At 45.8% G+C, this 15,582-nt stretch overlaps 1 protein-coding gene across 1 annotated transcript in view; it reads left to right on the top strand.

Annotated features, from left to right (window-relative positions):
* The first annotated feature begins 6,188 nt into the window (after positions 1-6,188).
* ovch2 (ovochymase 2) overlaps positions 6,189-15,582 on the top strand; it is a 28,462-nt gene continuing 19,068 nt past the window's right edge. Inside the window, exons 1-2 of the mRNA XM_033038818.1 lie at positions 6,189-6,414; positions 13,362-13,471. Coding sequence (XP_032894709.1) covers positions 6,321-6,414; positions 13,362-13,471 — 204 coding nt within the window. The 5' untranslated portion in view covers positions 6,189-6,320. The remainder of the gene's footprint in view (positions 6,415-13,361; positions 13,472-15,582) is intronic.

Below are 15,582 nucleotides of genomic sequence, written 5' to 3'. Positions count from 1 at the left end.
TGTAAATCTACTCGTGTTAACTGTTTATACTCAAAGTGCACTGTTCAGCACACAGTTCAATGTGAGGTGGTGCTTTTTGGGAAGTCAAACACGGGCAGGACCTACACACGGAATGGTAGGGCTCTGAGCAGTGTTGTAGAGGAGAGGGATCTAGGAGTGCAGCTACATAGATTGTTGAAAGTGGCACCACAGGTAGATAGGGTGGTCAAAAAGGTTTTTGACACAGTGGCCTTCATCAGGTGCAATATTGGGTATAGAAGTTAGGAGGTAATGTTGCAGTTGTATAAGACGTTGGTGAGGCCGCATTTAGAGTATCAGTGATCAGTTCTGGGCATCGTGTTATAGGGAAGATGTTGTCAAGCTGGAAAGGGTACAGAGAAGATTTATGAGGATGTTGCCAGGACTCGAGGGCCTGAGCTATAGGGAAGATTGAGCAGGCTAGGACTCTATTCCTTGGAGCGCAGGAGGATGAGGGGCGATCTTACAGAGATGTACAAAATCATGAGAGGAATAGATCGGGTAAATGCACAGAGTCTCTTGCCCCGAGTCGGAGAATAGAGAACCAGAGGACATAGGTTTAAGGTGAGGGGGGAAAGATTTAATAGGAACCTGAGGGGTAACCTTTTCACTCAGACGGTGGTGGTGGGTGTATGGAACGAGCTGCTGGAGGAGGTAGTTGAGGCAGGTAGTATCGCAACGTTTAAGAAACATTTGGACAGGTGCATGGATAGGACAGGTTTAGAGGGATATGGGCCAAACGCAGGCAGGTAGGACTAGTGAAGATGGGATATGTTGATAGGTGTGGACAAATTGAGCAGGAGGTCCTGTTTCCATGCTGTATGATTCTATGACATTACACTGACCATAGATTGTTTTGTGGAGCAGCTAATGGAGAAAGTTACTGAACATGGCAACAGGAGTGTGGTTACTACAGTTTAAACAAGGAGTGGCAGAGTAACCTCTGTACTTTTCATGGTTTACTTCTGACTGGCAAGAGCCTTTATCTGTGTTACTAGGTGTGTTAAAAACTTGGGCACATTAAGGAAAGTGTTAGGTATAACTGTAAAGTTCAGCATATGGTGCATTTTAAGTGAAGTTTATTGTCATATGCACATGTACGGTGAGATACAATGAGAATCTTGGGCACAATGACAGACAGCGCACAAAAACATAACATGCATAAGGTGCATCAGTACTTCAAAAAAGAAATGGTGTCAGGATCTGGTAAGGGGGGAGGAAAAATATGAAGTTGGTATATCCCTTTTGCGCGGTTTTTATAATAGAGCTTTGTTTTTTTTTGTTTTTTTTTCCTTTTTCCTCCTTTCTTTTCTAGGGTCTATCTCTTAATTCTTTTCTCTAACCAATGGGTCTCTTTTTTTTTTCTCTCATTGATCACTCTTTTACACAAACACAACTTTCTCTCTCTCACTTTCTCAACTTTCTTTATCTATATCTTTCCTTAAAGCTTAAAAAATGAAGGGGTACAACAAATGTAATAAGATATATCTGGCTTGTACTATTGTAATTTACTGTACTTCTAATAAATAAAAATATTTTTAAAAAATAAAAAAAATAACCTAGACATAAGAAAAGATACACTATGCTGGAGTAACTCAACGGGTCTGAAGAAGGACCCCGATCTGAAATGTCTGTCTATTCCCTCCACAGATGCTGCCTGACCTGTTGAGTTCCTCCAGCACTTTCTGTTTTGCTCAGGATTCCACTTGCTTTTTTTGCTCAAGTTCAAGATTCCAGGGTCAGCACTTCCTTGTGTCTCCTGCACCTCACACCCTGACCGATGGAAGCATGCGTGCCACAGGTACGACAGAGGGAGAACACGGGAGTTTCACCGGATCCATTCCAGGGATTCTCCTGTGCCAACTTAATATCTGCAAGCTTAAAAGGTGCGGCAGGGTAGTGCAGCGGGCGGGTTGCTGCCTTACAGCGCCAGCGGGTCCGATCATCAGGTTCTATCCTGACTACAGGTGCTGTTTGCACGGAGTTTGTATGTACTCCCTGACACGCCGTGGGTTTTCTCCGGGTGCTCCGGTTTCCTCCCACACTCCAAAGGCGTGCAGGCTCGTAGGTTAAATATACTTCTAATTCTAAAGGCACATCATTTTATTCTGAGGCCTGGTGTCCCTGGTGTGAAGGATAGAACTATTGTACAGGTGATCGCTGGTCGGCGTGGACTCGGTGCTCCACATTGTAAACTAAACACTAAAGGTGGTGCGATCGGGGGGTTCCGGACAACTGAGTTACCTATGGTTTCCCTTCCCCATTGACTTTCAGTCTGAAGAAAGGTCTTGACCCAAACGTCACCTATTCGTTTGCTCCAGAGATGCTGCTTGACCCACTGAGATACTCCAGCACTTTGTGTCTATTTTCAGTTTAAACCAGCATCTGCAGTTCCTTCCTACACAAAGCGAGTTTCTGATTTGTGCAGAGTTTAAAAGGCGAACCCAACATTATAAAATAAATTTATAGTGTCTTGCTGGATGCCTGTATAATCGTGGCTTTCCGCGGGATGTGTTCTGTGACCACCGTGGACTTGGGAGGGTGGGTTGCAGTCAGATGCTACCACGAGGCTATAAGGACAGTCTACTGATCCATGAGCCATTCAGTGAAGGTGCACCTGTGGATATGGCCCAAAGCCAACCCTTGGTGACCATGGGTACGCGCTTGGCTTGCAAACACTACAGAGTCACCATGGAAAAGCTTTGTGCTCTGAAATCCCCGTTCACGGCCCCCGTAAACGAGGATGGTATTTGGTCCGATGAGTCAGCTCCTTGTCAGCAATTAGAACAATGTTTCTAGTTCCACAAACCACTGAGATCGCAGTCATCTGTGCAAATGTTTTTTGTACTAATAAAATGTGCTTTTATATGCTACCTTAGTACATTCCAGCGTGCTTTATAGCTGATTAACGATGCCAGTCTGGTGATGCAGGAGAGATGGCAAGTCATTTGCAAGTTGCTAAAGAGACGAGGAGAATGTCGCGCTCCAATAAGAAAAGGGCTCAGGTGTAACTGCATCTTATTGCAACATTTGCCTCATTGGGCCCCATACTGGGACCCAGTTGAGAATGTAGAACAAAGCACAGTACAACGCAGGAACAGGCCCTTCAGCCCACAATGTCTGTGCTCGACATGACACCGAGATAAAGGCCTGTTTCCATGCTGTATCTCTAAAGACTCTTGACTCTTTAAAGACAGTTGCCCTTTAGTGAGTTAATAGTTGCCTCTCCGCCCACAGGGTGGCTCAGTTAACAAGGACAAACTTAAAGGTGGTTGGGAATAGATGGACAGGGTGCATTACACAAGGAGAAATGCTTATATTGTTTGGATGAAGTTCAGGCATCAAGCTGTGACTCTTTCAGTTTGAATAAAAGAACTTTACAGTTTCCTGATGTGAAGCTATTTCAGATTTCATGCAACAATTAAACTCCCCAGGGGTGAGCGAGGGAACTTGAACCCTCTCTCCGTCAGACTCACTCGGAGCTCCATGGCGACGTTTCCATTCAAAGGTGAATCACTGACCTGATGTCTCGGAAATCCCCACTCCATTGTACCTACACCCATTGTTGCTCACCGCTTTTATTGCAGTTTACTTTAGTTTAGTTTAGAGGTACTGCGCAGAAACAGGCCCTTCGGCCCACCGAGTCCGCGCCGACCAGCGATCCCCGTACACGGGCACTATCCTACACACACTAGGGACAATTTACAATTTTACCAAGCCAATGAACATACAAACCTGCACGTGTTTAGAATGTGGAAGGAAACCGGAGCACCCAGAGAAAACCCACACTGTCACGGGGAGAACGTGCAAACTCCGTACCGACAGCACCAGCAGTCAGGATTGAACCCGCAGCTGATAAGGCTGAATTATCACAGCCACCCCATGTTTTGGAGATTAAGATTTAAATTTTCTTACAGTTGTAGAGTTATCGAACTATGCAGCATGGAAACAGGCCCTTCGGCCCAGCTTGCCGTGCTGACCATGTCCGTCTGTGTTAGTCTCACTTGCCTGCATTTGATTGACATCCCTCCAAACCTTTCCTACCCAGTTTAGTTTAGTTTTTGTCACGTGTACCGAGGTACAGAGACAAGCTTTCTTGAGTCATGGGTTGATTGACTGCAACTGTGATTTATTCTGTACCTTTTCGCAACTCTAGTTTCCATCTCCCCTGACTCTCAGTCTGAAGAAGGGTCTCCACCCGAAACGTCACCTATTCCTTTTCTCTTTCGAGATGCTGCCTGACCCGCTGAGTTACTTCAACATTTTGTGTCTATCTACAGTGAAAACCTTTTTGGTTGCGTGCTATCCGGGCCAGTCAGCGGAAAGCCATTCACAGTGTACAGATACAAGATGCATCTTCTAAATGTTATACTTGCCTCTCCCACTCCCCCTCACAGCTTGTTACATGTATGGACCACCCTCTGTGTGTGAAAGTTGCCTTTCAAACCTTTCCTTTCTCACCATAAATGTGTATTTCCGGCCGCCCCCGCGTTGGACAAAAGGCTGTGACCATCAATCGTATCTATACCTATCATGATTTCATATGTACCTCTATAAGGTCACCATATTATCATCGGTGGTCACTCGAAACTAGTATTATTGTCCTCTCATGGAGGACGCCTGTGCGTGACTTTGTTTAACGTGGGGAGACTGGTGCACAGACAGCCACCTTGACAGATCTGGGTCAGAATCCAGTGGCATGGATGACTGGGGACCCTTTTCTGCTGCAGCCTTCATTCCCCTTCCCAGTAGTTGTGACACTCCACTATTGAGTCAGCCATCATCCTCCACCGCCTGTTCAACCGTTGAGGTCTTGGTTGGATTGCTCTTTGTCGGAGACCTCCCCCTCGACCTTACCGCCATGGGTGGCCCTGGATAGCATAGCTCCAGACGGCATCGCTCTCAGGATCTCAGGACCACACAAGCTTCTCCACCACGACAAGGTGACAATCCACGGAGAAGAGTATAAGAGGGAACTACAGATTCTGGAAAATCGAAGGTAGACAAAAATGCTGGAGAAACTCAGAGGGTGAGGCAGCATCTATGGAGCGAAGGAAATAGGCAACGTTTCGGGTCGGTTTCTGAAGAAGGGTCTCGACCCGAAACGTTGCCTATTTCCTTTGCTCTATAGTTGCTGCCGCACCCACTGAGTTTCTTCAGCATTTTTGTCTGCCATCCACGAAGAAGTGGTCACCATATAGCTGCAACATGACTTCCTGACTCTCAAGTCAAGAATAAAGAATCAAGTTTTAATTCTCACATGTATCAGCAGTGGAACAATGAAATTCTGACTCGCTGCAGCTTAACAGGCCCATCGATGCAATAGCACACAGATAAATATATAATAATCAATAATACAAAAAATAATACCAAGAGTACTGGCTAACCCAAATGATGCAAAACTGCAGTCATAGGGTTCATAGAGTCTTGCAGCGTAGAAACAGACCCTTCGGCCCAACTTGCCCACACCGGCCAACATGTCCCATCTACACTAGTCCCACCTGCCTGCATTTGGCCCATATCCCTCTGAACCTGTCCTACCCATGTATCTGTCTAAATGTTTCTTAAACATTTAAGCCCTAGTACAACTAGAGACATAGTCCTGAGGAGATCATAGTTGCTGAGGTTAGTGTTGTGCAGTGTTCAAGTGCTTGATGGCTACTGGGGAGCAGCTGTTCTTGAACCTGGTGGTCACGGTTTTCAGGCTTCTGTACCTTCTTCCCGATGGTAGCAGCGGGTTGACGGTGTGGCCAGGATGGTGCGGGCCGTTGATGATATTTGTTGCTTTACTGAGGCATAGATCCCTGCGATGGTGGGGAGGTCATGGATGGACCTGTGATGGACTGGCTTGTGTACACACTCTCTATTGCCTGCTTCGTGAATACTCTTGCTTGTATGTAGAGGACATGTACCATTGGTATATATATGGGTGGTCGGCCTATTCACAAGTGTCCATTTCCGTTCCCCCTCTCACACTGGGACAAGAGAGATTGGCCACCACCTGTGATCACCGCAGACCCCCGTGAATGTGAAGTGTTTTACAGGAGACGTGTAAAAATCAGTGATGCGATTTATAGCTGTTTGTGCAACCTTTGCCATGAATCATCGTCCACTATAAACGCAGGCAAGGAGCCTCCTGCTCCCGATCAGTTGTAACCAGCCTGGTTAAACAGTAACTGGACACTGCCTGTTGGTATCTCTGCTCTACCCCTCTTGCCTACGGAACGGTACATCTCTCTCTCTCTGTCTATCTCTATCTCTCCATCTCTCTCCCCGTCTCCCTCCCAATCTCCACTCTGGCCATGAAGCCTCCGACCTCCGCTCAGATCTTCCTCATTGTACTGATGTTTCATTCCAGTCCTGGGACTGATTCGAAGGCAATGGACAATCCAAAAGGTAAGACTGGGTTTATTTCTACAATAATTGTTTTTATAAATGAATGGACTAACACTAACACGGTGGTATAAAAAGATAACTTAATCTCAACCCACAAATTACCCTTGGCAGATGTAACTGCAGGAACTGAATGTATGAGTGAGAGTTGCCTTTGACAACGATTTGAATAGGGTATTGGAGTCAGTTTATTATTGTCACGTGTATCGAGATACAGTGCTATCCCGGCAAATCAAACCATACGTGGGTCTGACTGGAAGTGCAAAACAGCAAGGAAACAGAATGCAGATTATGGGGTTACATCTGCTCAGTAAGTGCAGTTTTTAAAAAAAAAGTGCAAGGGTTGTAAGGAGGTAGATTGAGAGATCAGACTTAACATATGAGAGGCCATGATGACGGTGGGGAAAAAACTTTTAGAGTCTGTCGGTTCGTGCTTTCAAGCTTCTGTATCCATTCCTGACTGGAGAGGAGAGAAGAGAGAATAATCCTTGATTATGTTGGTTGCTTTGCCAAGGCAGTGTGAAATATAGATGGAGTCGATGGTGGGGAACCTGGTCACTGTTAAGGACTGGACTGCATCCACAACTCTCTGCAATTCCTTGCAGTCCTGGGCAGAGCAGTTGCCAAACCATGCTGTGATGCATCTCAATAGGATGCTATCAACAGCTCACTTGCAAATGTTGATCATGAATTGTTGGAGACTTGCTAAATGTTCTTATCTCCTGAGGAAGGGGAGTCGTTGGTATGCTAACCCAATCAAGGCAAACAATGGGCTGAATGGCCTCCTTCGCTCCCCTTTATTCTGGCCCGAGTCCCGGTCCTGAGACTGCAGCATAAAAAGTTGATTCAGAGAATGAAATAGAAGCAGAAAATGATTGATTGATTGATTGGGTGATATTTTATTATCACAAGTGACATGTCAGTGAAATTGTTTGTTTTGCACACATTACACAAAGTATGCAAAGAGTGGCCACGGAAAGGGCGTTGACATAGTTACAACATGTTCAATGTAGTCCCCAATGGTCCCTCTTTGTTCTTGAAGTAGAAGCAATAATATCATGTTGGAAATACTCACAGGAATTTTACTTAAATTCTGGAAAAACGCCCCTATACCAACAATAAATATGTGGATTTCAAATATGTTTGAAACATTACACCTGGAAGATATGAGACTCCTTCTTGCAGGCAAATCAGACCACTTCCAAAAGACGTGATCTGCATTTATCGACTTACTACAAGTATAAGGTGCAACAGTACTTTAAAAAGAAATGGTGTCAGGATCTGGTAAGGGGGGATGAAAAATACGAAGTTGGTATATCCCCCTCTGCTCGGTCTCCATAATAGAGCTTTTGTTTCTTTTTCCCTTTTTTCTTTTCTATGGCCTATTTCTTAACTTTTTTCACTAACTCTTTGCTCAATGGGTCTTTCTTTTTGATCACTCTTTCACAATATCACGACTTTCTCTCACTTTCTTTACTTTCTTTACTTATCTCTCTTTTTAAAGCTTAAAAAATGAAGTGGTACAATAAATGTAATAAGATATATTTGGCTTGTATTATTGTAATGTACTGTACTTCTAATAAATAAAATTATTTAAAAAAATACTCACAGGTTAGGCAGCAACTATGGAGAGAGAATTGGTGAAATCTGGTCAATGGCCTTGCACCATGAATCCAGTTCTGACAACCATAATCATAATAGTACTTAATTAGCCAAGTATGTTTTGCAACATACGAGGAATTTGATTTGTCCGGGTGCTGGACTGCATACAAAGCCCAACCGGTGGGCCAGCTGAGGAGTTTTGTCCCAGGCACTGGACTTTGCCCGGGCCAAAACTCCTCAGCTGGCCTGCCGGCTGGGCTTTGTGTTCTACTGCACGCAATGTCCGGCACCCCATCCCCAAACACATGAACTGATGATCGGCCATGAGAAGGAGGGGTAGTGGTGTCGGCGGTAAGCGTAGGTCCGAAGGTCGGACAGCTGGACAGGCTGCTGACCGACGGGGCCATGGACGATGCGCTGCTGCTGCACTCCATGGGCTGCACCACATCAGAATGAGTGAGGCGGGGCCGGGACGCGTCGCTCCGACCCGACAGTCCCCTCGACCCGAGTAGTAGCAGTCAAATACGGACAAGGGCGGTCCCGTATGGGACAAATCAATTTAGCCCACTATACGGGATGTCCTGGCTAATACCGGACAGTTGGCAACCCTACTTAGGTATGAAGTGTTAACCGTGTTTCACTTTGCATAGATGTGGCCTCACTTGCTGAATGTTCCTTGCAGGGTCAGGCCCACCATCCTGTCATCTAGGAATCATGGCCCCTATGATAGGGTGGCAAAAACAGGAAAGCAGACTATTATCTAAATGGTGGCCGACTAGGAAAATGGGAGATGCAGCGAGACCTGGGTGTCATGGTACACCAGTCATTGAAAGTAGGCATGCAGGTGCAGCAGGCAGTGAAGAAAGCGAATGGTATGTTAGCTTTCATAGCAAAAGGATTTGAGTATAGGAGCAGGGAGGTTCTACTGCAGTTGTACAGGGTCTTGGTGAGACCACACCTGGAGTATTGCGTACAGTTTTGGTCTCCAAATCTGAGGAAGGACATTCTTGCCATAGAGGGAGTGCAGAGAAGGTTCACCAGACTGATTCCTGGGATGTCAGGACTGTCTTATGAAGAAAGACTGGATAGACTTGGTTTATACTCTCTAGAATTTAGGAGATTGAGAGGGGATCTTATAGAAACTTACAAAATTCTTAAGGGGTTGGACAGGCTAGATGCAGGAAGATTGCTCCCGATGTTGGGGAAGTCCAGGACAAGGGGTCACAGCTTAAGGATAAGGGGGAAATCCTTTAAAACCGAGATGAGAAGAACTTTTTTCACACAGAGAGTGGTGAATCTCTGGAACTCTCTGCCACAGAGGGTAGTCGAGGCCAGTTCATTGGCTATATTTAAGAGGGAGTTAGATGTGGCCCTTGTGGCTAAGGGGATCAGAGGGTATGGAGAGAAGGCAGGTACGGGATACTGAGTTGGATGATCAGCCATGATCATATTGAATGGCGGTGCAGGCTCGAAGGGCCGAATGGCCTACTCCTGCACCTAATTTCTATGTTTCTATGTTTCTATGACACAGTGGCAGAGCGATATGGTGCTGCCTCACAGCACCAGAGACCCGGGTTCGATCCTGACTGCAGGTGCTGTCTGTACGGAGTTTGTACACTCTCCCAGTGACCGCATGGGTTTTCTCCGGGTGCTCCGGTTTCCTCCCACACTCCAAAGGCATGCAGGTTTGTAGGTTAATTGGCTTCGGTAAAAATTGTTAATTGTCCCTAGCGTGTAGGATAGTGCTAGTGTACAGGGTGATTGCTGGTTGGTGCTGACTCAGTGGGCATGAAGGGCCTGTTTCCTAAGTGCTCTGTATCTCTAAACTAAACTAAACTAAACTAAACTAAACTAAACTAAACTAAACTAAATTGAACTAAATTAAACTAAGCTAAATTAAACTAAACTAATTTAACTTATTAAAACAGTTAAAGATTAAAAAAAAAGATTTACCAAGAGACAAATTTACCTGATATAATTTAATAAAAGTAATAATATGAATGGAAATTTTATTAGGCAATATCTCATCTGCACTTACCTTTTCAATGTGAGAAGCCAGATGCAAAGTGGCTGCTGGGGATCAGATAGACAGGCATATGGCCTCCAGTGCCTTGCTGGCTTCAGTGTTGCAATGCAAAGTTGCAGAGGCCAGGCAGGGAGCTCCCTGCTAGCTGCCTTCCACGCAGATGGTAGGTTTCAGCCCTGAGACGTCCTCTGTTCCTTATTGACATCACACAGATGTACCATATTTCGGGCATTAGAGCATAAAATCTTCTTGCAGTGAATTTTCAATTTGGCTTTAGTTTGACGTGGTAAGCAAAATTGCTTTTGCCTCCTTTATGCAAATACTCAGGGCTGCACAGTAGCGCAGCGGTAGAGTTGCTGCCTCACAGCGCCAGAGACCCAAGTCAAACAAGTAGGGAGTGTGAAAGCCCTGAGTATCGGCCACCATATTATCTGAATGGTGGCCGATTAGGAAAAGGGGAGATGCAACGAGACCTGGGTGTCATGGTACACCAGTCATTGAAAGTAGGCATGCAGGTACAGCAGGAAGAAAGCGAATGGTATGTTACCATTCATAGCAAAAGGATTTGAGTATAGGAGCAGGGAGGTCCTACTGCAATTGTACAGGGTCTTGGTGAGACCACACCTGGAGTATTGTGTACAGTTTTGGTCTCCTAATCTGAGTAAAGGCATTCTTGCCATAGAGGGAGTACAGAGAAGGTTCACCAGACTGATTCCTGGGATGTCAGGACTTTCATATGAAAAAAGACTGGATAGACTCGGCTTGTACTCGCTAGAATTTAGAAGATTGACGGGGGATCTTATAGAAACTTACAAAATTCTTACGCGGTTGGACAGGTTAGATCAGTGGTTCCCAACCTTTTTTTGGCCATGCCCCACCTAATCACCTCTAAAATCCTGATGCCTTCCCCCCATATTTTAGCACGAGCAGACAAAGAAATAATTCTCAGAAAATGGAATTTACTCAAAATAACATCTGAAACATAAACTACATATTTTATCTGATGCCCCCCTTAAAAATCAAATTGCCCCCCTGTGGGGCGTACGCCCCACGTTGGGAACCACTGGGTTAGATGCAGGAAGATTGTTCCCGATGTTGGGGAAGTCCAGAACAAGGGGTCATAGTTTAAGGATAAGGGGGAAATCTTTTAGGACCGAGATGAGAAAAAAAAATTTCACACAGAGAGTGGTGCATCTCTGGAATTCTCTGCCAGAAGGTAGTTGAGGCCAGTTCATTGGCTATATTTAAGAGGGAGTTAGATGTGGCCCTTGTGGCTAAAGGTATCAGGGGGTATGGAGAGAAGGCAGGTACAGGATACTGAGTTGGATGATCAGCCATGATCATATTGAATGGCGGTGCAGGCGCGATGGGCCGAATGGCCTACTCCTGCACCTATTTTCTATGTTTCTATGTTTCTATGTTCGATCCTGACTGCGGGTGCTGTCTGTATAGAGTTTGTACATTGGCCCTGTGACCGGGTGCTCCGCTTTCCTCCCACATAGACGTACAGGTTTGTTGGTTAATCGGCTTTGGTAAGTTGTAGAAATTGTTCCTAAATTGTGTGTAGGTTAGTGTGCAGGGTGATCGCTGGTCAGCACGGACTCGGTGGTCCGAAGGGCCTGTTTCGTGCTGTATCTCTCAAGTATAAAGTTTAAAACTCAGTGCTTTCACACTCCCTACTAGTTTGACCTGTGATTTTTTTTTAATGTTCTTGGCACTGACATTTCTCAAATTTAAGGACAAACTGTCCTAGGCAGGTGGTAAATAGAATCCCACATTATCAGCAGTCATTTCACAATGACAGTGGGAGGTATTTATATGGCCTGAAATGGTGCATGGGCATAATCAAACAAGATAAGACATGACGCTATATAAAGAGATTTTAGAAAATCAAAAACAAAGGTTTGAAGTCTCACAATAACAAGATAGAGAGGTGAATGGATTAGGGAGGGAACTCCTGAGCATAGGTAAGCAATGAGCTTCTTTCGGCCATTCTGGCTTCCTCCCACCTCACAAATACGTGCAGGTTTGCAAGTGGAGGCAGGTTCTCTGGATGCTTTCAAGAGAGATAGGGCTCTTAAAGATAGTGGAGTCAGGGGATATGGGGAGAAGGCAGTAACGGGGATGATCAGCCATGATCACATTGAATGGCGGTGCTGGCCCGAAGGGCCGAATGGCCTACTCCTGCACCTATTGTCTATTGTCTATTAATTGCCCCCTGTAAATTGAAGTGTGAGGGGAGTGGGTGAGAAAGTGGGATGACGTAGAACTGGTGTGCGCGGCTGATAGACGGCCGGCATGGACTCGGTGGGCCGAAGGGCCTGTTGCCATGTTGTATTTTTCAGTCAATTTCAAAATAAAACCAACCAAGTGCTGGAGGAACTCAGTGGGTCAGGCAGCACCTGTGGAGGGAATGGACAGATGATGTCTCGGGTCGGGACCCTTCTTCAGACTGATTGAGTGGAGGGGGGGGAGGAAGTTGAAAAAGAGAGGTGGGGGTTGGACAAACCCCCGGGGTTGATTGGCAGAGGGGTGGAGTAAGACTAGAGGTGACAAGGGTGTGGAATAAGGAGAGAAGAAGGGTGTAATGGGAAAGGATGTAATTAATCCTCCAGATTCAGGGACAGTTTCTTCCCAGCTGTTATCAGGCAACTGAACCATCCTATCACCAACCAGATAGTGGTCCTGAGTCACCATCTATCTCATCGGAAACCCTCCCTCAATTCTTGCTCACTCGCACTGTGCTGGGATTTTGATGCTTTCGAGATGCGGGGACAAGCTCCAAGATGGAACTGTCTTTTGGAGACACAAGGAACTGCAGAAGATGTAATCATGAACAACAAACAAGGTTTAGTTTAGTTTAGTTAAGAGATACAGAGCGGAAACAAGTCCTTCGGCCCACCAGGTCTGCGCCGACCAGCGATACTTACACCACCATCCTACACACACTAGGGATAATTTACATTTTTACCAAGCCAATTAAACTGCAAACCTGTATGTCTTTGGAGTATGGGAGGAAGCCGGAGATCCCGGAGAAAACCCACGTAGGTCACGGGGACAATGTACAAACTCCGTACAGACAGCACCCGTAGTCAGGGTCGAACTCTACCACTGCGCCACCATGCCACCCATTCTGGAGGTACTCAATGGGTCAGGCAGCATCTGGGGAGGGAATGTACAACGACGTTTCGGGTCAGGTCCCAACATCAGGTCTTGACCCAAAACGTCCACCATTTTGCTGCCTGCACGGATGCTGCCTGAGATCCTCCGGCATTGGTTTTATTTGCATGAAACTAACTTTCTTGATTGTTCTCTGCCCAAGTTGTGAAGTGTGGCGTTCGCCCTGAGCAGGGAGGTGTCCAGTACTTGCTGGGCTTGTGGAAGCGTATCGTTGGGGGCAAGGAGTCGAAGGCTGGAGCCCACCCTTGGCAGGTAGGTGAGACTGGGTCCATGTGCATTCCTCCACTGTGGCTTATAGGGCAGATAGTCAGAACCTCACTCCCTATGTGGAAATGTCAAAGACTAGAGGGCATAGCATTAAGGGGAGATGGGCAAAGTTTAAAAGAGATGTGCAGGGCAGGAATCTTATACAGAGAGTGGTGGGTGTCCAGAATGCATTACTAGGGTTGGTGGGTGAGGCAGATAGGATAGTGGCGTTTAAGAGGCTTTTGGATAGGCACATGGATATGCAGGGAATGGAGGGACATGGGTCACATGCAGGCAGAGGAGATTAGTTTAACTTGGCATCATGTTCGGCTCGGACATTTGGGCCAAACAGCCTGTCGCTGTGTTGTGTAGGAAGGAACTGCAGATGTTGGTTTACACCGAAGGTAGACACAAAATGCTGGAGTAACTCAGCGGGACAGGCTGCATCTCTGGAGAAAAGGAATGGGTGACGTTTCGGGCCGAGACCCTTCTTCAGACTGAGAGTCAGGGGAGAGAGAATCTAGAGATATGAAAAGATACAGAACAAATCACAGCCGGCACCAATGACTCAAGAAAGATGGAGCCCACAATGGTCCATTGTTGGTACACAAAAATGCTGGAGAAACTCAGCGGGTGCAGCAGCATCTATGGAGCGAAGGAAATAGGCAACGTTTGGGGCTGAAACCCTTCTTCAGACTGATGGGGGGGGGGGGGGGGGGGGGGGGAGAAGAAAGGAAAAAGGAGGAGGAGGAGACTTTGTTGGCTGTGGATGATGTGATAATGAAGGGATACGAACTGTGAAACTAGCAAGACGACTGGGATGGGGGAGGGACGAAGAGAGACGGAATGCAAGGGCTACTTGAAATTAGAGAAATTAATATTCAGTAGCTGTGCTGTACTGTTCGATGTTCTATGGGAATCTTGACATGGTTCTGTAGCTGTGTCCGAACCTGTGTCAACATTAGTGGCTAAGATATCATGAGAGGCTTTTAATAGATGCTGCAGAAACAATCATACAGTTAAAGGTACAGTGAACCCATAGAGAAGGAAAGCTGGACACTACTCAATTACTTTGCTTCAGCATGTTGAATTATTCATTGATAATGAATCTATATTTAGAATTCGTGTTGAATAGATTGTGGAGCGAGTATGCTTGGGGAAAGCACAAAGAGAGTTAGGTTAAGCAAAGAAAAGGTTTACTCAAGGGGCTGTCCCACTTGGGCGACCTAATTGGCGAGTTTAGAAGATTTTGAAAAAATGACATGTTGAAGACCTCCTTCGACTATGTTGAAGACCAGCTTCGACTAGCTACAACTAGCTACGACTAACTTCGGTAAAATTGGACACCGAATAGTGGAGAGTGAAGACGACCTTCGATCTCCTTCGACCTCCCTTCGACTATGATGAAGACTATCTACGACTACCTTCGACTACCTTCGATTACCTACGACTAACATGCTGACCTACTACGACCTACTACGACTAAACCCACGAGTAAAAAAAGTATCGATTTTTTTCCATGGCGACCTTTTTTTACTCGCTGGCATTTTTTAACATATTGAAAAAAGCACCGCGACCTAGCTGAGGCCTCGAGTACGCGGAGACCACTCTCGAGCATGAAGGAGTTACGAAGACTTCGTGTCAACCATGCTGCAAGTATGAGTCGAGGGCAAACTCGCCAGAACTCGCGGATTAGGTCGCCCAAGTGGGACAAGCCATTTAGATCAGGGAAGCATGGCCTTTCAAACCTGATTGTGATATTCCAAAATTAATGGAAATTCTATCATTCTAACTGGGGGTTTTGATAAAGGAGTCACGGAGTTTTGGACAGTATCAAAATAGGCCCTTCAGCCCACCCTGGCAATACTACCTGTCAAGTGCCCATCTTTACTAACCTTATTACCAGATGCCAGTGTATTCAGCATATGACACCATTAAATGGGACAGATAAATATATACTGCTTGTTACTTAGCAGTGTAATATTGTACATGGAACAGTACAGGAGTAGGCTCCTTAATCCAGTGTCTTCATCAAACATGGTTCAGTTCAACTGAATTCATATTTGATAAGAGCAGAATTGGCCGTTCGGCCCATCAAGTCTACTCCGCCATTTAAC

Source organism: Amblyraja radiata, chromosome 20 (genome assembly GCF_010909765.2).
Source record: "Amblyraja radiata isolate CabotCenter1 chromosome 20, sAmbRad1.1.pri, whole genome shotgun sequence".
Classification (NCBI taxonomy): domain Eukaryota; kingdom Metazoa; phylum Chordata; class Chondrichthyes; order Rajiformes; family Rajidae; genus Amblyraja; species Amblyraja radiata.
The sequence above is the reverse complement of the archived record's forward strand: the minus strand, read 5'-3'. Positions and strand labels throughout refer to the sequence as shown.